This window comes from Atractosteus spatula, chromosome 9, assembly GCF_055471065.1.
Source record: "Atractosteus spatula isolate fAtrSpa1 chromosome 9, fAtrSpa1.hap1, whole genome shotgun sequence".
Lineage (NCBI taxonomy): Eukaryota > Metazoa > Chordata > Actinopteri > Semionotiformes > Lepisosteidae > Atractosteus > Atractosteus spatula.
Window position 1 is genome coordinate 5,977,888 of NC_142714.1, and position 26,404 is coordinate 6,004,291.

Here is a 26,404-nt window from a genome sequence, read left to right on the forward strand (position 1 = left end):
TAAGGTTTAATCAGTTGTATCCACACTTAATGCTTTCAACGCAATTTTCTGTATGTACTGTTTTGTCTTGTTGAACACTGAAATCTCTATGGTGCAAATCTTAACGGTTAAATGGCATATTTTCAGCTTATTGTTTTACACTATCTTGTACATTCTTACTGTAAGGAGTATTCCAGACTCAAAAAATACTCCTAAATGCAACTATCCCTTCACGAGAACACGTTTAATTTGTAAACGTTGAAATTGTTTATTTAAAACAAATAAATTAAAAAAAATACGTTTATTTAAACGTAAAAAAAAGGGAACGTACTGACTCAATTTCCCCAGGAAAACTGTCTTCTCGGGCATATAAAAAAAATTAAATTAAACACTGACGAACTTTCTTTTTGCCCCTTCAGTATAGTAGGTAGTGCCCCGGTGGATACAGTTTATAAAACTTGTAATTATCCCTGTAACGTCGCGCACTGACCGAAACTGGAGTGACAGCAGTCGTGTGTGAAGAAGCGGCGCTTGAAACCCACCGAATATTCGTGGCTGTAGTGACTACAAACATAACCCACGGTTCATTAGCACGGGGCAACAGTGAGGAGGCGGGCTCTGATCAGATCTGAACATTTCAACAGATCTGCCGACTAGCGGCTTCATCTTTGCCTTTCACTCTTCAAACAACTGACCGCTTTTCAGTACCTCTCACTGCTTCCCCGACTGCATCCTCTGTCGCGTTTTCCTCGCCATTTTCCTCCCCGGATAGGGAGAGGATTGAAAGTTTATCATCACTGTTGTAGTACCCCTATTTTTTTTTTTGTGTGTGTGTGTGGCGTGTGGGGGGAAAACAACAACAACAACAACAACAACAACAACAACAACAACAACAAAAGGCGAGCAAACATTTGAAAAGTTTTGACATTTTAAAATTTTTTTTTAAGTTTCCCAGTTTCTAGTTTTTTTTTTAAAATTCTGTCGGACAGCGGGTTGATTCTCATGAGTGTGCCTCCGGTGATTCGGCCGCCGAGCCCTCTCCCGGGGTCGCCAGGCATCTCCTTCCAAATTCAGATCGGGCTGAGCCGCGAATCGGTCCTGCTGGACTCCGGCGACTTCACCCTGGCGCACGTCAGGGAAATGGCATGTTCCATCGTGGATCAGAAGGTAAAATGAGACGCCGAGTTCTTTTTCTTCTTCATCACTGAATGCCTGTTTTGTTTTGGTACTCGATGAGCAGTGGGGGAAAAAAAAAAAAAACGACTGTCACACCGAGGAGTAAACTTGTGCCTAAACTTTTGTTTTCTCTCCCCCCCCCCCCCCTGCATGTGTGAAAATTAACCGTTGCGCTGCTGGAGTGTGCTCTGGCTTAGGCGCCGTCTCCTTCCCTTAGCGTGGAGGAGCTCAGTGACAGCTGCCGACACTCTGAATCATTGTGAAAAGATTGTGCCTGTTCTTCGCACTATTTCGCATACTAACCGCAATGACACAATCGAGTTTATGTCGTTTTCTGGTTGCTTTTCTAACTACTTAAAAAAAAATCTTTATTTAAAGACGCATCATTGAAGTTTATAGTTCCCATGGAACTGCTAATTCATTGCTTGGGAAGTGTGTGTGGTGGCAGTCCATTGATTTTCTTGCACGATCAGTACATTAATTTTGTGGTAGAATGAATCAAGGCAAAAAGGTTTTTTTGTTGTTGTTTTGCACAACCCTGTATATACACACCAGCACATATTGCAGTTTTTCAGGCTGATTGATATGCCTGGGCTACAAAGCATTACATTTGAACTATTTTATATATCGTAAACAAAGGTCTTGAAGTATGTTAGTAAAATGTAAGCTGGGAGGTAAACAGTATTTGATATTGTCAAGGCAAACTGCCCTGTAAACAGATTCTAACAGCTACAACAGGCTGGATTAATCAACTTTATGGGGCTGAACTGCATGGTTTTCTCACTAGATGAGAACAAGATACAAAGATGGGAAAAAAGCATGATTTTCTTCACCGGATAATTAAACCTTTTATACCAAACATGTAATAGCCAAAAACACTGTTCATGTTTTTTGTAAATATTTAAATTGGAAGCTATTACAATTGCAGTTTTACACCAGTAGATATGATTCTAGGCTATCAATGCAAAAAACATTCAAATGCGCATTGCAGTTGCAGTTGCAGTTCCAGATGTGTTTCTGTTGCCAGATGCATTCTAGTGAACCAATATTACTGTCCTGGAACTGAAAAAGAAAATATAATTCTTTCTCCAGATACATTTTGGAAGTGTATTTTTGTCTTCGCATCCAGGATTGTTCCTGTCTGTCGCAGAGAGACACATGAGTAGTTAGTTACATTACCCCTGGCAACAGGCAGAACAGCCTGATCTGTAGAGGAACATACAGTAGGAAACTTATTTGTTTTCTGTAAACTTTTCAAATGGAGTTACTCTATTGTTTGTGGAAAAGATTTCTTAATTGTTGTTACTTCATTAAGCCTTCCTATCTGATGCCTCTAGATGTTTTCTGTCATAAAAGGCAGGAAAAATATATTTTTAAAGCGACACACAATGTGTTTTTTTCTTATTCAGATGCATTAATAAAATATTATCTCTGCATGTTGTGTTTCTAGCACTTTTTAAGTGATAGAAAGTTTTCAGAGATATTAGAGGTAATCCCTACAGCTGAATCCCTTTTTAAATTATCGTACGAAAACTCTGAACATGTGCTGTTTTCTGATTTTTTACAATTTTACAATTAACATATAAGGTAAAATAATTATCATCAGCCAGAGAATAGTAGTTCCGTTCAAAATCAACATGCTGGTTTAGGTCTGGTTCATTAATCTTTTCCAAGTCAAATAAAGTGTATGTAGAGAATAGAGAAGTCTGCTTCGTTCAGAAGTTTCACATGAATACATACTAACTGAACTTTGCAGCGCACTGATGACTTCTTTTTAAATGAAGCATAAAAACATGAAAATACATATGTAAGTAACAGTGGGTATCCTTTTATTAGTTAGAAATAAATCACAATATACTATGACAAATAAAATAATTTGCATTCAATTTAGTATTGCCATTGAACAAAAGAGCAAAGAAAGGTTACAGATGATGTACCTGTAGGGGCATTCTGCCTGCCTTGCTTGTTTGCTTCCTAGTAACTTAAAGATCTGAGATTTCTCTTAGTTTCAGCTACATCCTGGAGGTCAGTTCCAGACTCCCTCAGCTGTCTGCATTAAGAAGTATCTCCTGTTTTTGGTTTTAAATCTCCTTAAATTCAATTTTCACTTGTCTGCCTGGGTGCTTGTGTTACTGCTAATCTGAACAGGGTCCCCTGAGTTGACTTGGTCTATGTGTTCCAGGATTTTGAAAACTGGAATCTAGTCCCCATGCAATTTCTTATGCTTTAGAGTGAAAAGACTATCCCTTTACTCTGTCTGAAATTCCCTTCAGATCCGGAAAAAAAATGGTTTCTGTAGAAAGCAATATCTTTCTTGAAGTGTTATGACCAAAACTGGACACACTATTCTAATTGAGGCCTAATCAATTCATTGTACAATTTTAATACAACTTCCCTTGATTTAAAATCTAAACCATTTACAATCTAATCAAGCCCCGTGTTGTTCTGTCCAAGTCCAAGAACTGATCCTTGTGCTGCCTCACTCCAGATAGAGGTGCACTACCTTTCCTTTACAGTACCTTTTGTTTTCAGATCTAAACTTATCTATTTTCTGTCCATGTGTAATCATTATTCCCGATTCCTGCAGCCTTATGGTAGATAGGTATTTCACATTGTACTTTATCGCAAGGTTTTTGAAAATAAATATTATGATGTTATATTCCCTGTGCTAGTTTTGTTGAAGAAATCAAATAGCTTATTTAGGCAAGATATGTTTCTTCTAAATTATTGATGATTATTTCTTCAAATTTCTAAATAATCTGCACCTTGTAATTCCAGGCACGGGCTGGCTGTCTTCCTAAACTGTCGTAAACCAGTTGGTCCTTTTAAGTTCTTGCCAATATATTCTCCTGATTTCGTAGTCTATAGCTGCTCATTTGACAAGTTAACTACGACACCAACATAGAAATACCAAACATGAATTGAAATTGCTCACAGTTTTTTCCGTACAAAATGTTAAAACAGTTAGAAAATCATCCTGTTTAATATCAACAACATCAAGAATGCCAATAGCCTGAATGACCTTCATGCAGGACTGGAAAGTTCTAAGCTTTTGCTCAGTATTTTACAACTAGTTCCATTTACAGAAATATTCGAAATCATCAAGCACCACAGTACTGTATATAAGCTTTCTGTGCACTGTGTTGTAAGCCATATAATACAGAACTATAAATACAGTACTGACACTTGCATTTTTTACAAGAATATCTAGCTGTTGAAGCAAATCTATTTAAAAAAATAAAGCATTTATAGCAGTATTGGTATTCTAACATTAACCGTTTTAAAAGGAGATCAACAAAGTCCTGAAGGTGAACGCAATACTGTACAATGCATGCATGTGTGTGCTGTGGTAAGGTGTATGATAATAAGTAGTAATAATTAAATAATATTAATAATAGGCATCAACTACTAAGGAATGACCAACAGTTTGGAAAGAGATCCTTACTCTGCCAAATCTGGCCAGACAGAAATCTTTGCTTCACAACGGATATGAGAAAAAGAAAGAATTAGTTCACACGTGACTTTTGCCTATGAACATGGTGGTTGTTTTACCAGACTGTAGAACATGAAGAAACTATGCCCATCTGTACAAAACCTGTCAGTCCATAATTGTCGGAGATTCTTGATTTTTTTTACGTGCCAAAATTCCAGAGTGGAGTCAATGGAGTAAAAATGTAAACTTGCTTGCTGAGTGCAATTTTGAGAAATTTTGCTGTACCGCATTCATTAAATGTAGAAACACTGTCACTTATTTTCACCTTAAAAGGCGTTTTTGAATGAATTCTTGTGGACCAGCAATGAGGCTGTCAGTTTCCATTCAGTTGTACTTCTTTCATTCAGTTCTTATTTTTTTCCATACTGTTAGATGTAATCAAAGTAAGGTTGACTGGTTTATAATTTTCTAGCTCAGTTTGGTTCCCTTTTGTTAACAATGGGTATTACATTTGAGTTTTTCTAATCAACAAGTACATTTTCTGCCCTAAGAGCATTTGAAATATCCTAGAGAGTGACTTACGAATAACTTTCCTCATTTCTTTGAGCTCAAGAGGGTAAAAACCATTTGATCCAGGTGATTTTTTTGTTGGATTTTTCTCTTACTTTCTTTAACTCTGCATCCTCTGAGACGCTTAAAATCATTGGAGCCTGAGTGTGATAGTCTTTTCACCTGCTCCATGATGTTATTTTCCATTATTTTCCCCCACTGTGAATAAAGGAATAATCATTCAAAAAGTCCACCAGGCCCTCTTGTCTTCTGTAACAAACCCATTTGCAAACCTAAGACGCTTTACTTTTTGAATAAAGGATATACATTTATAAGTATTTATAAGTATATAAATAAAGTATATTTCTATATACATAGAAAGAGGGGAATGTGGATGGAGAAATGGACAGAGAATACAGAACGCAGATGGTATAGTATGTCTCAGATGATATATTAGCATACGATATTGATGAAATGCAATCTGTCGTTGTATTTGATGGCGTATGTCTCAGATAGGTTTTCTATATCTTTAAACTGAAACTGTGGTGAGGGTGGTAATCCAGAGCCCATGATATAAGATCAATTACAGAATATTTTGGGAAGCTGAAAGCAGTGGTGTGGAAGCAGTGTCATGTGACAGTTTCATCTAACTAAGCATATTGCTGGGGGGTTGGTACTTTGTCAGATGTTAACTTCATAGTTCCCAGCTACTTGTAGACACACTGGAAGATGAGTCAGTTTGTCAGCGTGTCTGTTTGTGGGTACTTGCAAACAAATCCATTTTCCTTGTGTACTGGGCTGGTATAACAGAATTTCAAAATCCAACAGAATGTAACCCCAGGCTTTTCAGCAATTGCCCTGAGACAGAGGTAAGGACGCTGTGGTCTGAAAGGGTTGTTTGCTTTTTGCAGGGCTATGGGGTGGTGGCATGCAACTGAAGGATGTAGATAAAGCTTAGCTCATCATCATTTGGGTGCAAGCAGGCTGTGTAATGGGCCTACATATTAAGGAGAGTGATGCTTTGGCATTCTAGACTTAGATGCAAGTGAATAAGAATGTGCCTTTACTACTAAAAGACATTGATAAGAGTAGAAAAGATTTACAGAAATTAGTGATAATACCAACTGGGAAATGGTTCATAAATACTATGCTTTTTGGTCTTGTTCCTGCAGATTTATTTTTTGGTAATCTCGGAATCTGGGTTATTAGCTCGATCTATAATATGGATCATGGATATATAATTAATAGATATGAGAGATTGAGTACCGCAAGACCACACTGCCAGCAAAGAGATATTAAGAGCTGTGAGATTCCTTGGTTACAACACAAAATGCACATCTACGGGCATGAATTTAAAATGAGGAAATAAAAACACTGCAGAGACTTAAAATGGCTCAGTTTTGTAAGCATGACCTCAGCTTTGACACTGGGTCTTAAGTCAATATATTAACTATGCTAAGCCAATACAGTATGTGTGTTCCAGATCATCTGGCTGAAACATCTGGAGATCCCTGAGGTTGTTCATACTAATTCAGCTTACTTTGGTCACTACTGCTCAAGATTTGCAAAGACCTTCACTATAAAGGACATCAGAGGAAATAAGAGCTTCTGGTGATCTATAACACTTTGGAACATTAATAAAACATTATGTCAAAATACAGTCTGATCATTTTTACTACATTTTTGAGCATATGTTTTGCTCACAAATGCGTTAATTTGCTCCTGTGTCTTTAGACATCTGTTCGTGAAATCTTGTTTTTTGCTTTATCATTATAGTACATTCTGATATTTATAATGTTAAATGACATGCAGTGATACACTGAGAACAAGACTCTGGATTCATGACTGGGGGGTTGTGGATTCGAATCTCTGCTGTTGTTCCTTCAGTGAGGTACTTTATCCCTGTGTCTCCAGTGTAAGGGGGGATCAGAACTTCTTGGGGTACCCCTGTGTCTCATCCAGGGGGAGTCACCTGCTCTCTAGTCCACAGAATGAACTCTAGCTTGGTGAGTGTGGTTGGTACTCTGGCTGGTATGGACTTTATCAAAAATCAATGTAAAACTATCTTCATGAATCTCATTAGCTCTTCCAATTTCCAATTTACCTGCGGATATGCAATGCGAATATTTTACAATTTAAAAGGTTCTCATCGGACACTGTAGCTTTAACCATATTACTTGTCACACAAAAATGTTAAAGAATTAGACTAAAGCTTTCAATTGAAAGATGTTAGCTTTTTGTTGTGACACTGACCAGAGTAATTGGATGAATCAGTGAAAGGCCTCTTGGTGATAACACCTTTCTGCATGTGCCCAACAGGCCTGCGTGCTAGTTAGTGCTACTACAAATGCAATGGTCAACCGTTCGAACTTTTGATGATGAAGAAAAAATAGGATAACAAGCTTTGTGAACTAATCCCCGGGCTCTTGCTTGTCAGTTATAGAATTGTGAAAATGAGATGATGTCCTCCATTAAAGAAAGTAAAAAGCAATGACTGCAACATCTTGTAGAGAAGTTTTAAAAAAATCACTCCTTCATGTGTATCCTTCCTAAGGAGTAAAGCTGCTAGAATTTAAAATGTGTATGGCCACGTCTATGGAAATTTTAATTATTGCATGATTTTTCTAAATGGTCTTAAAATGAAAAGCATAAATATTCCTCTCGTGGTTTTTACAACAAGAGAGCCAGTGGTTACTGACAGACTTAGCAGTTAAGCTTAAGGAATGTTTCACGGTCACATTTATGAGCCCTTTCTCTCGAACAAATTCTGTCTCCCCCCTTGCAAGGAAAGCTTCACACAATTGCAAAGCAGCCAGCTGTCAAAACTGGAAAATGCTCATGTGGTCCATTTTCCTCCCTCTCTAAATGGGCCCTTTGAGCAAGGGCAGTGGATAAAGGAGGAATAATCCACTCGAGTAATGGTTTGCATGATTTATGAGCTAAAAACAAGTGGGTTATGAAAGTCTGCTGTCGTGATTATCCCTGCTGATGTAACTTCCCCATATGGTTCAACTGTTGCACATACTGTACTGTAGCCTGTGCATTAAGATTCCCAACATTGTGAAGACAGAAGGGAACATACAATAGGTGCCTCAACCATGTAGACATCTTGTTCAATAGGATGGCCTAGTAGAAGCAAGATACTCATGGTCAAATTCCAAACCGCACAGGCATACGATTTTGATGCATTAGGATTCAAATCAGTCATTTCAAGCATCACTTGGAATTTGTTAGGAAGAAGATTCTGAAAAGGGGACCATATTTTAAATGAGCTTTTCTTGACAGCCTTTAACTGTAGTGGTCACTGTGACTCTTAACTCAGTAATTATTTTGAGTAAAAATAATTGAATTTCTTCTGTCTTGGTCTCTCTTCTGCCTGTGACACTGTGGGTCACATGATTCTCCTATCAACAGTTTCTCAGCTGGGGATTACCAGCATTGTCGATACCTTGCTCTCCTCATACTGTACCTTTTTAAGCACATATACGGAGTCTCCTGGTGCGGTCCATTCTCTGCTCATTGAGCCTCGCTTCACTGGTGTATCCTAAGGTTTTCCTCTTATTAATATTCGTCTGCTCCTACATCTCCATCTCACGATTGGACACACTCACAAACACTTCCTTTTTTCCCTTCCTCTCCCTTCTCCCACTATGTGGACTTCTCCTTCATTATTCATATTTGTATATTCTGTATACTCCACCAGCCTCTCCCTCTCCTAGTCTGTCTGGAACAGGGGTTCATTCCATCCCACCTTCATTAGATCCTTCAGCTGAATAGTTGCATTGTGTTTCAAGTTTAGGATTTAATTTCCCTTACAAAATATAACGGTTAAAGCTCCAGCACATTTAAGAGCTCGGAACATATAGTTCAAATTGATCTTCTGCTTAGTCAGTCAAGGGTTGGATTGTGTAACTGAGGGTGGTCAGCAGGACCAGGACTGGGAACCCCGGAGGTATCCTACGATACTCCTGGAGAGGACCGTGGTGCTTCACTTCAAACACTTTCCATTCACTCCAGCTCCTCCAGAGCTCTAAAGCTCTGAAACATTTTCTGCTCTATGACTCCAGTCAATCTTCCATTCCACTGTCTTCCCATTGCTGCAGGCAACTAATTCAAAAGCCCCCAGATCTTGCCTACCTCTCTTCCAACTCCTCTTCTCCTGCCCACCTCCCTACAGCCCCTCCCTGCCTTCTCCTCTCCTCCTTTTCCACCAGACTGTCTGCTCCCCCTCTCTGGTCTTCACTATCCCACAGAACTCAGAGCTGCTCGGTGCCTTTTACCACCTGCTCAGGACTCCTCTTCTCAGACAGCTCCTGTGAGTTCTTTCTCCTTCAATCATTCTTACACTTTACTGCACCAAAGGTTTTTAGTCTCAGATTAGTACTGTATCGTCTAATAGCACTTACTGACTCTAAACATGGTGTCCATACAGTACCTACAGGGTGTACTGTGGATACTACTCTGTATCCACACTGTCTGCTCACTGTTTTAATTCTTAGATTTTCATTTATTAGCAAGACGCATGCAGTACTCGTCCAGCTTGTCCTGGCCTCGATTGTCCTGTCGATTTGATTGATCAAACGATTGTCCTGTCTATTAAGCAAATACTAACACTATTAGTGATATTAGGCTTATTAAAACAGCATAATAAGCCTATGGTGTTTATAAACAGCCATAATAAGGTTTTTAAAACTCATTTAGAGATGATTTATAGATGATTACTTAGAATAGAATGCAATACCATTCTAAGCCAGTGCTTTCCACACCTGGTCCTGGAGCAACACTGTCTGCTGGTTTTCAGTCCAACTGAGTTCTGCGTCTACAGTGCCAATCAGTGACTGGCTGATTAAGACTTTTATTTAACTTCCTACTTACTTCAAGGGGACAGCTTCCACTTCAGCACACAGAACTTTATGCAGCCTCTCAACTTGCCAGCCTTAATTTTGCACTACACAGCTCTTCCTAGTTGATCAACTGATGAACTGCCACAGGTGGGGATGTCACTGTTTCAGTCACACCAACAATGAGCGTTTTCCTTCTGCTGACATCCAGTTGGTTACATTTCAGGCAATACATCCGAACGGGAGCAGTTCTGAAACTCAGAAACTGGTACCTTTTAAGAGCTGAAGGCAAATTTACTGATGTCCCAACTAGAAATCTTTCTTTAATTATCCTATGAACAAAAACGCAGTGGGAGCAGAATACACAGTTCTAAAAGATAATATTTTTGACCCCTTGATTTCTAGACATTTTGTGCCTTTTATAAGTTACCCTAATGAACTGTAACCTGAGTACTACAAATTTGTTGCTAATGGATTCAATTATTGATGTTTTTTTCTTTTATGCTAGAGGCTGGCTTCTTTAAAAAAGTGTTTTTGAGATGACCAGTGTAACATGCTCAGAAAATGTGCTGCCTTAACTACAATAACGCAGACATGAGCTCACATAAGTATCTGTAAATCTTGACATAAGAGACATGCCATGAATGTACTTTTTGTTTTGGCTGCTTGTAGCACATTGAATTGCTCCATAGCAACTGGCACATCAAGATGTACTTGAAGGGGAAAGAAAGAAAAAATGCTGGGGTGCTGGAAAATGCTTTCATCACGTGGAAAAAATGTACTATTCCTTTTCAATTCATGAAGAAAGAGGCTTTTGAGAACTCAGTCTCCCACTCTGCATTCTCAGGCCTAGCTGATGTTTTGCCAATCTGCAACACATACTGTTCTTCCAGGAAGAAAGAAGATAATATAATATTTTAGCAAGCAATAGCAAAGGGTGTTGTGGTAAAGCAGATTCTGAGGAAATAAAAGTGCAGTAATGTTGTCAGGGCAGTACACTACTCATCTTTGCAGGAGGGCTAAAGTTCTGCATCCTAAGTGGATAAGCAAGGTGTTAGTGTGGGACCATAGGGCGCATGGCCTTAATATAGACTGCTCGGTTTGCAGCTGATGTTGACTAGCGTGAATAAAAAAAATCTTGCTGCAGAAAAGCAGTGTCGGCGAGTGGCAGTGATCTACAGTACATCAATACCGGGAACATCAATCACCTTTCCTGAAATTGTAGCTTCCTTTATCCTCAACTCTACTGCTCCATCACACTGAAAAGTTTCCTTTTTTTTTTTTACTTTGTCTTAAAATCGGGCAATACATATTTTCTGGGTCACGTCCCAAACCAGCAGGACTGAACATTTTCGCGGAGGAAAAATATTGTATATAAGCAATCAAGGGATGGCACAACGAAATCTGATTTCTTTTGAGCTGTTAAGTGAATCTATCAATAAGAGCTATGTGGAGGGTCTGCCCTGGTGAGGTTTACACATGGGGGGCATGATCAGTAAAACTGCTGCCTCACAGTTCTTGGGTCTGGGATATACAGTAGCTGCAGACGGGGATACCGGCTGCATTTGCATGTTCTCCACGCAGGCCTCTCCTGGGGCTTCATTCTCCTCCAAGAGACATGCTGGCTGGGTTAGCTAATGTTTTTATGCATCGGTGCATGAGTGGCCTGGTCTGCCACCCATTCAGGTTCTAGTCCTGCCGTGCGCCCAAAGTTTCTGGGATGAGCTATCTGGAGATGTGACTCAGATAAGTGATAACTGGATGGATGCCTTTGCAGCTCATTTTGTTCAGAAAGAAAAAAACAACAACAGGCAACAGGAAAGCATGTCCTTTTAAACATTTGAGTCAGCAGTGTTAAATACAGTTTCAGTGTTCAAATACAACTGTTAAACAGAGCTTCTGGGTAACCAGATTACAGTTTTAAGACAGGAAGGTTAGGCATGTCTGTTGAAAAGCCCCGCTGTAATAAGAAAGAGATAATAAGACAATAAGAAAACAACTGAGCTAAAGAGAAAGGGCATCCGTGAGCAAGACTGTTTTGAACTCTGTGGAGATTTTTTGGCTAAACTGACATTGAGGGGGACTTAAAAACTGTTCATGGAGTAATTTACCATATATTTCACTTTCATTCTAGAACATCCAAGATTAGCATCGTCATTGCTGTGAAAAGACAGAAGCAAGTGCCAAAATCATTGTTTGTTAGCAAGTCTTTGGTTCCGAACAGGCTAAATGTTTGTATATTTCAGGTTCTGTTTATGGCTCATATATCACCACCATATTATTCAGTGAACCCATTACACTTACATGTGCATTCGGCAACATTAACTGAAGCCCCATGCACTAAGGATGGCAGCTGTTTACTCTCTTAGTGTCATTTCAGTAGTTACATCAATATTCCTTCAGAGCACTGTGCTGAATTACCACAGCAGTGCATCTGGAGTTTAGAGTGTTACTCTGTGAATGAGTTTACTCTGTAAATGATCGTTAAAAAATACCCCCTGCTTGGATTCACTGTTTATCGGTGTAAGGGAGTGACATCTTTCATTCTTGGTTGGTTTGGTTTGGATCTATTATTTGTATGTTCCTTAATGCTGAGATGAATTTCTGTGAAATTGCAGAATCCACAGTCAGAACCCCTAAAACTGATGCATCCTAAAAATGAAATGAAATGTTAGTATAGACAGAACCAAACAACATGACAGGGTGAGCACATGAATTTAAATGTTCCCATAGCTAAACTAATTTACTAAGATTTGATATTTTATTTAACAGACCTATAAAAGTCACATCTATTTTTTACATTAAATATTCCCTAACCCGACTTAAGCGAAGATGAACAATGTCTTGATAAACATAGTAAGGAATATAAACAACAACGGCTTTAAAAGTTTGTGCATAAACACTTTCAAGTACCACTGAGCTGTACAAATGGTTGAACCCTACAGTGTGTCTTCTACACATACTTGTGTATGTATAACGTCAAACACACTGCAGTTTCAGAGTAACTGTAACTGTACAACAACATTTATACCTTCTCTAGAAACAGCGGAAATGGGCACCGTTAAACTGTTCTGCAACACGTTCATCAGCTCACTGAGCCAGTGTAAAAATCTCTGGAGTTTCAACAGCAAAGAAGACAGACTGTAATTTAAAATCTGCAGCTCTCACAGTTTCTCCCAGTCCTCTGCCTTTTCTCACATTTTTTGTTACTAACCATAAAAATGTTTAAGCAACATTCTCCAATCCATTGTTTTTAATTAAGTGATGCTCTCTCATACATGAGAGTAGAAGTAAGAAAAAAAGGAATGATAGGCCAGGCTTACTGATATCTTTAAACCTCTTCAAATCTTAGTGTTGCATTATAGTTTTTTTTTATTCTGGACATGCTGGAATCTTTGCTGTTTTTGAGGGAAACTGTGCTCTTCAAGCATGCATTATTTTCCCCAGCTCTTCCCAGACAACCACACAGGGAGACCAACCACAAACAGCAGTTTGTAACATATTGTCTTTTTTCATGAACCATTGACTATTGGCAGAAGTCTTTATATCTGACAACGGGTGATTTAACAGACTGTGAGCAGCTGTCTCTATGCAGCACTCCTTGACATTGTCAGAAATCATTAGAGCAGTGTTTTATTGAGATTAATTAGATTGATGGCACCAATGTTTAAATAAGGTTCTCACATTTTACATTACCATTCTTGCAAGTGTCCTTATTAATCAGTCCACTGTTCATTCATCAAGGTAAGTGCTAACATCCTCACTCTCAGTCTGGTCTGAGAGCTGTGATACTGTAGTTACACATTTTCCCTGGAATAAGTTGAGACTTATGTTTCCCAGGGTGCACTCTTTATTATCTTGTTTAAAACCCACAGTGGTTAAAATGTTGCTTCACTCGATGTTGTGTGTGTATTGTTAAATAAGAACAGTGAGGTCTGGACTAACAAAAAGCAGAGGAAGTAGAAACTGTTTCCGACCTTGTGCTGGTGTTCACCCAAGTAAAACCCGTTTATGTTTATTGGCCTATTTTGGCTCCTGAAACATTTAGCCATTTACATCAAAGTTTACGTGGAAAATGCTACAGCCATTCTAGCAGAGAACAAGACAGAGCACATGCATTTGTCAGCAGTGAATATTTAAGTCACTGTGTCGCAAGGAACTGAGACACTAAAATCGGTTCTTAGGTCTCTCAGTGTCTTTCACAACCCCCACAGCACGACACCAGTCGTTCAGCATAACAGGCTTGTCTCTTCTCGGGGCTGGCTGTGTTTCTCAGGCACTCAGAGGGGTGTCTGAGCTGGCCTGAGTCTGGGGTCTGGTCACATTCGCTACAACTGTTATTCATTCTGTGATCCCAGAAGGCAGAGGACTGGGTATATGGCCAGTGCTAGCGGTGCCCAGACCTGCATCATCAGTAGGGCATTCTGGTGCACGGTGAGTCAGATTGCTCAACCCTACGCAGTCCTGGCCATTCTCTGCCACACGGGCCGGAGGCTCAGCCTGAATCTGAAAGCCCTGTGCCTACGTTCTCAAGCCTACACTGCAGGATTTTGAGGTTTTCTTAGCCCCTGCTAGGTCATCTGGGAGCAAAACGCACATGTAAATCATCATTAAACCTGGACTTCATTAAAGAAAAAGGAATAGAATTACAAATAGATTCTAAAAATGTTCCTCTGACTTTGACTGGAGTTTGATTTTTCAACACAATTTTGTCTTTGCCTTTAAAGTGTAATAGAAAAATATGGACATATTTACAGAAATCAGTGGATCCGCAGGCTAATTCGGGTCTTCGCATGGTACTTGGTAAAGTGTTTCTCTGGTTGCTTGGCAACTGATCACAATTGCCTCTGAAGTAGTCATTTCACTTGCATTACCCTGAGCGTTGCAGTGTTTACAGTGTGGCTGTGGTTTAGTGTACATGGACTGAGGGCAGATGGGGATGAGAGCACTAATCTGGTTGTTAAACGGCTGTCTGTAAAATGATTGAAACATTGAGGAAAAATCAGCAAGGTCGTTTTCAATAGCATTCTTGGCTGTTTAGGAACTGCTCTGGTGAAAGCAAAAAACATGGCTGACTAAACGACAGCAGAATTTAGTCAGTGCTGGGAAGAGGAAGCCCAGTTTACTCATTGAATAAACTGCCTTGACGTTATTATGCTAAGCAGGCCCTTTTGCTTTCCTACAACTAGAGAAGATCTGTGCTCAGTGAATCTCTCCACTATCCCTCAGTGTTTAGCAAGTCAATAGAATTCCAAGTCTTAAGGGTTTTTTTGAGTGCCACCAGAATAATCAAACTAAACACAACTCTGTTGGCAGTGAGCTCAGGGAAACAGCATGTAATTAAACCTGTATTCAAGTACAACAAAGGGCTAGCTTTAATAAAAAAAATGTAAATCTGCAAGAATTCCTTCCTGTTGCTGCTAATTTATTGAACTGTACAATTTAATAGGGAGTCCTGCAAAATATTTCTGCTGATTTAAAGTGTAGTTTTACTTGGGCTCTGGTGTTATGTAACAGAACCTGTGATCTTTGCGAGCATTGTACCAAGTTAATATACCCTTCTTCCAGACCAGTGAGCTGAAACCAAACTACACAATTAGATAGATTTCCTCTAAAGGACAACAAGAGCCCATCATTGAGTGTCACTGGGAAGTGACAACAAGAAGCTGTTCCTATGTTAAGAGAAAATGAACTGAAAATGAATTAAGCGTGCCTGTCACTACATAATGTAGCGTCACTGGATTAAACTTGTACTTGCCCAAAAGCAGCTGTTTCATGTGGGATTGTGAACAGCAGGTGCCTTCATTAACCACACTTCTAACATTTTATAATAAAGCTTTTTGCCACTGATCAAGTATTATTGCATTAGAAATGTTTGAGGATTTTCACTCTTTGCATTGTGGAATTAAATTATTGTTAATATTATTGGCAGCATGACTGTGATGCCCTTTAGGAAGTATGTGTTCTTTTTATGCAACACCAGTCCCGTAACTCGAAGGGAAATCCCAAATGACCTGGCCTTCTTCTGTTCTTTGTCTGATAAAGACGGTTAGAAACTGTTTCCGATTCTCTTTCACCGAGCTGTGGTTTACTTTAGTGTTTGGCACAGAATGGCTTCCATGTTTCAGCCTAGGATTCGCAGTTAATTCAGTGATTGATCTTTGGATTTTATACAGTGTAGTGGGGAACTTTAGATAAGTATAGTATTAGCTAATAGTGTGATTCTGTGATAAAATCGAACCACGATTACAAATATTAGAAACAAATACTTCCATGTTCCCAAATCATTTTTAGATCTTTTAGATGTACGCTTCTATTCTTTTTATGCTAATTATATTTAAAATATTCCAAGAGGGACAAAACGCTTGGTAGAGACAAAAGGATTTTACATTGTGGAATGCAATCATGCCGTCATTATTTGATATCTTCCATTGACCATATGACTTTTAATTGGCAATCATGAATCTCAAGACATATAAAGGGAGCCCTGCAATCAGATGTATAACAGTAATTTCAAAAAGTGGTGCACAAATGAAAACATTAAAGTCATTAGAAAACAAGTTAAGGAATTCATCAGCTGTGTTCAGTGGTTTGTTATTTGTCATGTGCAGGCATGTGACACAAAGCTGTCAAAATATCATTTTCTCAGCATTACATTTGACTTGTACGGATTTGTGTGTCTCAGTAACAACATTTTTGCAGTAAACATGTTTATTCATAGGAGCAAAGCAGTGCAGGGCCAATTTACATAAACATGCTAAAAATACTTCCAGCCGCATAGCACTTATTAGTGTTTTGCATGGTTTTTGACATATTGTTTCATCTATGCTTCAGTACACTGCTTATCAAATTAAGAAGGTTGAGGCATCGCAGCATAATTTAATAAATGTTAAAAATCAAAATTGGGGAAGTTTAAATTCAAAGCATAACACCCAAGTTTATAGAAATTTCTTTCTGGAATTCTGAAGATCATGCTGTCACCATGTTGTGATTAGAGTAAAATATGCTACTGAACTGAAAGGGACTTGAGAGAATTTAGAATACGGAAGAGGAAGGCTTTTAAAATGTACAGTAATTGTTGACAGCTTTTGTTAAGTGTGTTAAGCATAAACTGTGCTTGTTAATTTCATCCTTCGGTACTGCATATGCTGCTGACCCAACAACAAGCAATGACTCAGTTATATCATCACTTAAAAAAAAACATGCCTTAGCTTCCATTTGTCACTAACGAACAGCATTGGTAAGGCTGATCAGAAGAGAGTGTGTTCTAATAGTAAGATTTTGCAGAAAACGTTTGTGCACTTTGACTTGAGCCCTCACCTAATGTACAACAGTTACCTGTTAACGTTGTGAATTTGGTGAAAGTAGTGCAACAGGACTTAAGCAATTAAGCATTTCCTTTGCTGGAATGAGCTGTTTTCCACTTCCCTTCCATCTCCAATCACTGCTAATGTGTGTGATACAATATTTCAAAGGGGACATCACTGAGTTAACCTTGAAATTCAGTCACGTTTAAAATATGAGCCTGGAATTATAAAACGCTTTTAATAAAAAAAGGTATTCATTAAAGACTTTCGTATTGAACTAATCCATGAAACACAAAGCCTCCTTCATCTTAGTCAATTGTCTCCTGCACTGACAGTCACAGAGTTAAAAAGGAACTTGTTCAATCTCTTAATTGCTCCAAGTAATTCTTAAGTAAACATTGAATCTGGCGGTAATTGATTTCTATAAATAAACTTCTGTTTGCTTCAGTGTTAATGTAGTTTGCTTAAAGGTTACCAAGTTTTGATTTCCATGAAGGGAGAAATGCTTGAAAATGCAATTATCTCCACTTGCCAAATGTGCTGATGCGGTGAAGGTAAAGTAAAATATTTTCCAATTAACATCTTTATAAATGTTGTTTACCTGTTAGGTTTTTTTTTTCAGCACAGGTATGACACAAACCTGGATATTCTAAACAAACAAATAAAACAGACCACTACCATTTCACTAGTACCCATCACAGAAAGACACCAATCAACTGGAGCTTTTAAAATGCATCCGAGAAAAAAATCTTTTTGTCTCCTAAACTGATTTGGTGTTTTCACCACAAACATAAATCCTTAGACTGTATACTACAAAATCGTTTTGAATCTGAATAAGCCTTTGTCCCCAAAACTATCAAAAGAAATGTGCAAAGATCAGAATGAGAAGCCTGAATCACTGCGTGTTTGCGGTCCACCGTGGACAGCTCATCAGTCACACATCAGTCAGGGCGAGCAATACAGTTACAGGTGCTGAAAGCCCCAGTCGCAAGTATGCTGTAGTGTGATAATCCGTAAGAGAGAATCAGGCACTCAATTTCAAGTGATGAAAGTGACAGAGGTTGTTTGTGAAGATAATGTGTCTTGTAAGCAGAGTTTTGTCGTCTTTGGGAGGATTTAGAAAGGTTGCATAAAGAGAACAACAAACAACCGTAACAAAATAATAATAAAAAGAATGCCTCAGCTGTCAGTTTTAAGTTTCACATTTGAGTGCATGCAGTGCTGCAGAAGCTTGAGTAAACTGTTGGTATTTCTAATGGATCGGACATAATATGCTGTCACCTCATTACGCTCTTTTGCATTAGTTAAAAGGGTTGATTGGGCAGCACAAATGATTCGGGGTCATAGGTCAGACTAAATTAGAGTGCCATTATAGCCATTATACAGCACATTTCATTTTTATTATCTAAGTGCTAACCTGTGAAATTCTGTCTAATGGAGATCGTGAGAGAACACACATCATGGAAGTAATGGAGAATTTTTCACAATCAGCAATTTAATTTGCCCCCTTCTGAGTTGAGAGTGTAATTCTAATGAACACACAGAGTTTGAGGAAGGCTGCAAGACTGAGGCGATTTTGTCAGTGCAGATAGTTACAAAGTGACTAGCGGATGCTCAGACGGGCGTGCGAATGACATGGTAAGAATTGTAAAATAGTTACTAATAACGTGTGAACATGTATAATTATAGTGATTAAGGTGAGAATGAGCAGACATAATGGTCACCATGTATTTAGCTTAACAGTCTAGTTCTGTGACCGAGTGAAAATTAGCTACAGTATCTGAAACTTTAGAAAGAGTCAGCTGATAGTGAACGAAGAGGACTAGGTTTCTGAAAGTGAAATTATTGTGTATTGTGCAGTGTGTAAAGAATTGAGCCTTTTAGAGTTGGTGCGTTGAAATATTTTACACCGAATGTCTGCTATAATTACATAAATTAATGTCTTTTTTTGGTTATTTTTCCCCCGTTTGTGCTCCCAGTTTGGAATGAACAGACTGTTGAGCCGGTGTTCCCTCTTCTTTCCTGTTCATACACACACCTGTGCGCTGAAACCTGTCCTCCAGTCAAGCTGATTGGTTTTACTCTGTGATTTTGAAGTAGAAACAGAGGCATTCTGGTGTCAGGTGAAGGGGCGGAGACTAACTGCTCTGGCCCCACCCACTTTCCCTGTTCCCCGGCCAATCACAGAGGACTCTGCTGAGCAACACGCAGAGAACCCCTGCCCCAGCGTTTCTCTGCCCTAGTCCTGAAGGGTCACAGGTTTCAAGTATTAAAATTATTTGGAAAAAAAAATTTGGTGGAGATTATTAAAGGATTGATCTTTTAGTGTATCGGTGGTGTGTGATGAGTAACTCTGTTGCTCACTTTAGTTTTAAATGCAGTAAAATATACGACAAATGATTAGGAGCTGGTTGGATGAAAAACCTTTCTTTTTATTGGTAGAAGTTTCTTTTACTAACTACAGTGTTTTTGTGCTGAAATAAATTTGCATCTGGTCTGGATGTGGGGAAAATGAAGCATTCAACTTTCTTTCCCTGTGGGAATTCACTTTTTAAATATGTGGGGGCTTCACTTTAGATACACAAATGATTGCTCTTCTATATTTCGAGGAACAGAATACAGTACTGCAATGAGAGACGGACAGTGTAGAATAATGTATTAAAGCATACTTTGCTGTATTTTGGAGACATGCTACTTTTTTCTTGGAATCCAATAAACTAAATCCCCTTGGCAAAAATATTTAGACAGTATGGTAAAAATACACATCACTGAAGTCAACAAAGCATCTTGCAAGCACCCACTCTTTTGCCTTTCCTAGTTTCTAGTGCAGGCTCGTACACACTGCTGGGCAGCTTGTGCAGAGCTGAGCAGAAGAAGTTACCCTCCTGCTACAAAAAGCCCCTAGGGAGCTGACTGTCTTCTTCATGTTTTGTTTATCTGAGATATTTCCGAAGGAAGTGTTAAGATATGTCTTTGAAATGTCGGAATGAATAGGGTCTGTTATAGTTTATCTACTGTGTCACAGCAGTCCATTTCAGATTTTTAATTCAATGAGAAATACATTTCAGTAACAAATCTCCCCTCTAATGGCAAAGTCTAAAGATTTGGACTTCAAAAGTTTTAACTGGTATTACATATATGCAAAAAAGTGCAATTTCATTAGGGGACAGTAAAGGCATGTGTTAACTGTAAGACACCATAGCAAACGTGAGGTAAGACCATTGCACGATTGAAAAGTATGATAAATTCACCATGGGCAGATTTTCCTAACGAAATGGGCATATCCTGTCAATCTACAGGGGACGTAAACCACAATGAAGATTAAAAATGAATCCAGCATTAATCACCAGTAAGCTTTATGTATTTCTAATATCCCACGAATTACCAGCTGATAAAAAATAAAACTACCTAATAAAGTGAAATTACCGCACAGTGATGGGTGAAAGAAAAAAGCGTCTTCTCTTCTAGCCGTCATTATTCTAATGGCTTGCATTAACCGAACCCATTATGTGTCATCTTTATTAACAAGGGAAGATGATAGAAAGTAATGGCCTTATCACAGCATGTGAAGAAAGCAACAGACTTTCATTTGAAAGTCTTTTCATCTCGGAGCCTTCTGGCTCAACGTAGTGGTTATGAAAAAGGGGATAACCCTACAGCAGATCTGCCTGTATGCTGGGCTGCAGTGGATATACTGTAGCAGTGGTTTTGGAAATGATTTAGTTTGTCTCAGTGGAGACTCAAGTAAGTAAACTCTCAGTGCTCCACTTCTGCATGCGGTTTCTGTTGTCCTCTGTTATTGCTGTAATCTAATTGGGATGTGATCACTGGTGGGATTTCATGACATTACAGAGAAGACTCTGGTTTGAATCGAACCAGAGCCATGTGCAATGAACCACCACAGCTTATGTGATATCCACCCAACAGAGAGACAAAAATCAGAATTCAAGGTCAGAAACATTTTGAAGAGACCAATATCGGCAATTTAAAATAAGAATGTCAGCCTTCAGAAAATGATTTTTCTATGGTTTATGTTAGAAAAAGATAACAGAGCTGTAGTTTGGATTGTCACAATGATTGTGTGCAGCTCTGGCAGACCTAGGTAGAGGTTTTGATAAACACAGAGTGATCACCAGACAATGAAAAGCTGGCTTATGGTTGATGGGAATGCCTGGTGTTTTAAAAGGGGGTTGTGTCTCTACAACTGCTTATTTCTTTAAAAGTAAAATACAGGATGTTTTGATTAACTCTATTTTAATCATCATATGAGTCCTCACAATCAGGCAGTGCAAAGAGTATGGGTATCAATTAAAAATTTAAGACATCCAGGGGATGGTGGAGTTGGAACTGGATATAGCACCTTTTCTGTGCATGATGACAGCTAGAAAGAGAAACATCAAAGTCTCCCCCTCTAGGGTTTCAGAGCCCATTCAGATGAGTGCTAATGGAATATTGTTACCTATTGCATGTGATGTGGAAAGGGAGACACTTAAATTAAAGAACTAAAGAAGATTTTGCTTTTTTTTTAAATCGACGCATCTTGTTGCAACACTAACTTACTTTTCTTTTTCATGTAAGCTGCTGTCGGTCTTAAAGAGCAGTGAAAATGGGTTTCAGCTCTGGGGATTAAAATGATATTCTGATCGATACTACCAAGCAGTGGATGACACTATGTCTTCTGTAATGATTGTTTTGGAATAATGGCTAGATTGAGGTTCAACATTTATATCTGAGTCACACCTTTACTTCAGAAAGTTTCCATGCTCTTCAGAGCTGAACTTTAAGTAGCTACTGTACATACAGTATTTGTCTACCAATGCCCATAGAGACTAACACATTTATTTTTTACCATGCATATTTTTGCATGCACATGATAACTAGGTGCACATTTTATTATTCTCCACAGGAAAGCAATAAAGCCCCAGCCAGGGCCTGACAGAGATAAAACCAGGCCCACAGAGGTCTCCTCGGACATGGTTATTGTTCTGCTCTGCTTGCTGCCATTCACAGCTGCGCCCCTTCTGTAGCCTTTCTTTCTTGGTGAGAAAAACAACAGCCCTGCACTTTAGTGGTATTGAATATAAGTTATCTCTGCAATCACCGGCACAAGCTGAAATCCGGCATGTGGTTCATGTCAACACAGCATGTAAAATAATTACAGGAGTTATTGATTGAGCCTGCAAGAGCCAGCGCTTAAGCCACAAGGTCTGAAGTCAAATTGCTCAGCTGCAGTGCTTCTGTACTTTTGGGAGTGATTATTATTGACTAATCTCTTAATTGCAAGTGTGCAGTAGACTTGCAAGGGGCTCTTCACTACTTCGTACTGCTAATTCTCGGTTCAGGCTAGGCAATGCCTGTATAACCCTGAACCAGTTTCCTGCCCCCAGCACTTTGCATTGTCAGAACAGACACGGCAGAGAGAGAGTTTATGTTTTTCCGTTCTCATGTTGTCATAGAAACTGAAGTCTGTCCTAATTGGATGTGAGGAGACTGGAGTGGGGATAGGCTGAAAATCAAAGATTAATGTGGCCTTTTGTTAGCTGAATGCCACACTCATGGGATTGCTTTGGGAATATCATAAGCTGAAGATCTATTCTACTGATTTCATGATTTAGTTGATTCTTTTAATCTGGCTTCCTAAGATTGGTGCGAACATGATGTCTAAATTTGAGCTTTCACTTGTCGCCATTCTAAAAAAAAAATGCTTAAAAATGTGTTTAAAAAAACAAATAAGATGAGAAAGATGCCAAGCACTTGTGCTCAGTATTTTTCTCTTAGTGTAAGTTTAATGTGTCCTTCAGTCGTGCCATCTCATTTTCACAATGGAAGCACAGATATGAGCGACACCTGTGTCATCATGCAGCTCAAACAAGAACACATCCGCATGCCACTGGAGCTCACTGCAGGTGTGCATACCTCCATGTGAGACCTGTCACTTCCTTTTGCATGCCAACCAACATGCTCCCTAGTAGTACAGAGGATCGGTGGGTGCACTAAGGTCTATTGCCAAGCACCACAATATCCACATGGGACTAGATACACAATAGAGTTTGCACAGACACAAAGGAGTATGGAGTTCTTTGGCAATAGGGATGACTGAAGTGCAGACGATTAAGCCTCAGTCCATGATCATTGATTGACCTATACCAGAACTGCCCCTGTTGTACTGTGGTACAACATGGTAAAAGCACAGTAAGTCTACAGGAGCCATGTTCAGTCAGGCTTGCACTTCCCTTACAAATGAAAAAAGGTCAAGATTACTGTATTGACTTTTTGGTAGATGGTCCCCCAAAATAAGCTGCATCAAATGTTATAAAAAGAGGGTGAATGTATGTCACCTCACCTTTTTGGGAGGTGGTGAACCCATTAAAAGAACATTCTTGTGAGACTGTTAAGTCTGAAATGTGCTGTTGAAGTGGCCTTCTGCACATTTACCCTCCCGTCTTTACCCGCTAGAAGGAGGTCCCAGGGAGGCTGCTGAAACAGGGGGGAAAATAATTATCAGAGACGCTTTTCTAGTCTGCTCTAGATAAGAGACTCCAAAGAAGGAAATGGTTCAGTGGCAGCTTTCCAGAGCCTTTAATGGGAAAAAGAGAGGGACTGTTGAGTAGGTCTGCTCAGACCCTCCCATTAAAGAGCTTGTAAGGAGGACTTGTTTGGTTTTACACCAGGAAACAAGTTTGCTTCACTAATACAATCATAACGTGCTACGGCACAAACATCATCTCTTAGACGTCAATGGTGTTTTGCTGTGATAACGGAAACGGTCCTTCATGAAGACACGATAACGGAATTACCGGTTTTATCTGAATGCGGGAAACGTTTGATTTTTTTTTTCTTGTCTCATACAGATAAGCTTTTGCGATGTGTTTGTGTGGCAAATGCAATTTGATTTACATTTCCAAGCTAAATTATTCACTTGACACCCCAATAACGACTTCAGGAATAACATTTAAGTTAACATGAGAAATATAAATAAACACATACACACACAGCTTTATTTATGCAGCACTCATTTGGTTTTGGAGAGAGAAATAAACCTTAGCTGTGATTTTATCAGTGCTAATGTAATATAAATATTATAGGCCGTGCATTCTTAAATAAGCTTAGGTAAGAACAATAAGACCACTTACAATATTTTATTTTCTTCCATACCTTAAATAAAATGTGTACTCTTGGGCAGCAGTCTAATCATCTTGGTGTCTGTTCTCAACAGATTTCACAAGCTAAGCAAGATCGCTGCTTAAATTGGAGACCTCTTAGGAACATCAGGTTATGGTACTGGTGGACCAATAGGTGTCACTCTCCCTCTGAACCAGAATTTCTAAACCAGTGTCCCAATATTTGTAACTTGCTGTAAGAGTCTTTTCCAGACTTTGAGTTTGTACAGTTGACCCTTGCTTCCTTGTTAACTTGTTGGTGAAGTGAAAACTTATTGCTCTGCCTGATCAGAGCAATGCTGCAGTGGGGCTGCTGTAACATCACGGCTGTCACGTTGGCCAACCAGATGGTCGCTACAGTTGAGCAGTGGATGAAGTGAGTCCCCTCATATCTGGAAAGCAATTTTAGTCCCTGTTACGACCCCAGGTGTCTAGGGGTAAAGGGGTGTAACATTCAGGATGGGTTTGGATGCAGGTGGGTTTCTGGTGAGGGACTTGGGAAATGTGAAAACACAAGTTTGGTGCAAAAGTGATTAATTTGAATAAAGTGAATGGTACATATACAGGACACTAACACAGGGAAAAGGAACTTGAGCGGCGCCAAAGAAAAGAAAATAACAAAACCAGTCAATCTAATACAGTGAGGACTAACCTAACTAACCCAAACAAACAAAAATAAAAGGGTCTTCGGCATCTTCACACGCCCTAACTTCACGACACTGACTCACCAGAACCAAAATACGCAAGTGGCACACGCCCCTAACCTTGGGTGTCTAGACAGAAAACAACCCTACGAGTGAAATATATATCCGACGATCTTACTCTTTTTCCCCCAGGTGTACAAGAAGTTCACAGTTAAACACAAAAACGAGTGAGCAAATTGCACAATGGTGGAAAACGGGTAATACACGAATATACAATACACAAGCCAGGAACGAGGTGTAATGAGAACAAATAAGGAGTAACGAGCGAGTCAATACAAGCAAAAACAAAGCCGAAGCTAGCAAAACAAGCAAAAAGTCAAGCAATGAACATTCGGAGGTCAGAATTTCCTCGGTATTTGAACTTCAGGTCTGGTTGCTGATTGGCCGGGAGTTGATTGATGATGATGTCACAACTGCAGTGATGGACCAATGGGGGGAGTTCCTGAATACAGGAAGCGGGGGAAAAAAAACAAAAACACGGACACGCATGGGGATGTAACCGTCTCTTTGAAAGCAAATACTGTACAATCATACCAATGCAAGCAAGTCTTGCATCTGAATCGACAGTGAAACGTATGGAAATGAGGTCTTCATGTTGAACTATCTATACATATCCCTTAATATTCCATCAGTCACAGACAATTGTGAAGGCAGAACTGATTGCTTATTTCCATAATATTATATGTTTGAAACTGATCAGGCAAGAAAAGCTTAACTTCAGTGACCTAAAGCTTGACAGACCAATCAGGCTAGGGACTACCTACTGGATTGATCTCGACATCTTTTGATAGTTATCTGTGACCATAATGACATTTGTCCGGCGAGTTACAGACCTTGAACACTGTTGGTTATTTCTCATTATCCCGACACTTCACTTTTTTTTATCTCAGTCCATTTAGCTAACTCCAACAAATGTATTTCAAGTGCTGTATTTTAGGACCAATGTACAGTGTTATTAGAATATTAATAGCAGGCTAATTGCCTGAAGGCACGGACTCCCATTTGTCTGTTTGTTACTGTATTTGTTTAAGGACGGACTGTGGGAGTCTGGTGTTATGCTTTGTGGAAGCTTTGGACACTGAGGAAAGTTAGCAGTGTAACAGTCGTGATTGAAAATACTGCCCACTAGTACTGCTCAGATTTTGTCTGCTATACTAATGAAGACGTACAGTTTGGAAGCACCATGAAATGATAACTAAATGGCCTACAGTAAGCATACACAGATATGAGTAACAGAAGAGTCATCATTGTGCAA

The 26,404-nt window shown here is 39.2% G+C and overlaps 1 protein-coding gene across 2 annotated transcripts in view; it reads left to right on the forward strand.

Moving 5' to 3' along the window:
* The first annotated feature begins 673 nt into the window (after positions 1-673).
* Positions 674-26,404, forward strand: part of prkd1 (protein kinase D1) — a 71,718-nt gene continuing 45,987 nt past the window's right edge. For both annotated transcript variants that reach the window (XM_088926081.1, XM_088926082.1), the window contains exon 1: positions 674-1,146. In XM_088926081.1, the coding sequence (XP_088782207.1) occupies positions 982-1,146 (165 nt within the window). In that variant the 5' untranslated portion in view covers positions 674-981. The remainder of the gene's footprint in view (positions 1,147-26,404) is intronic.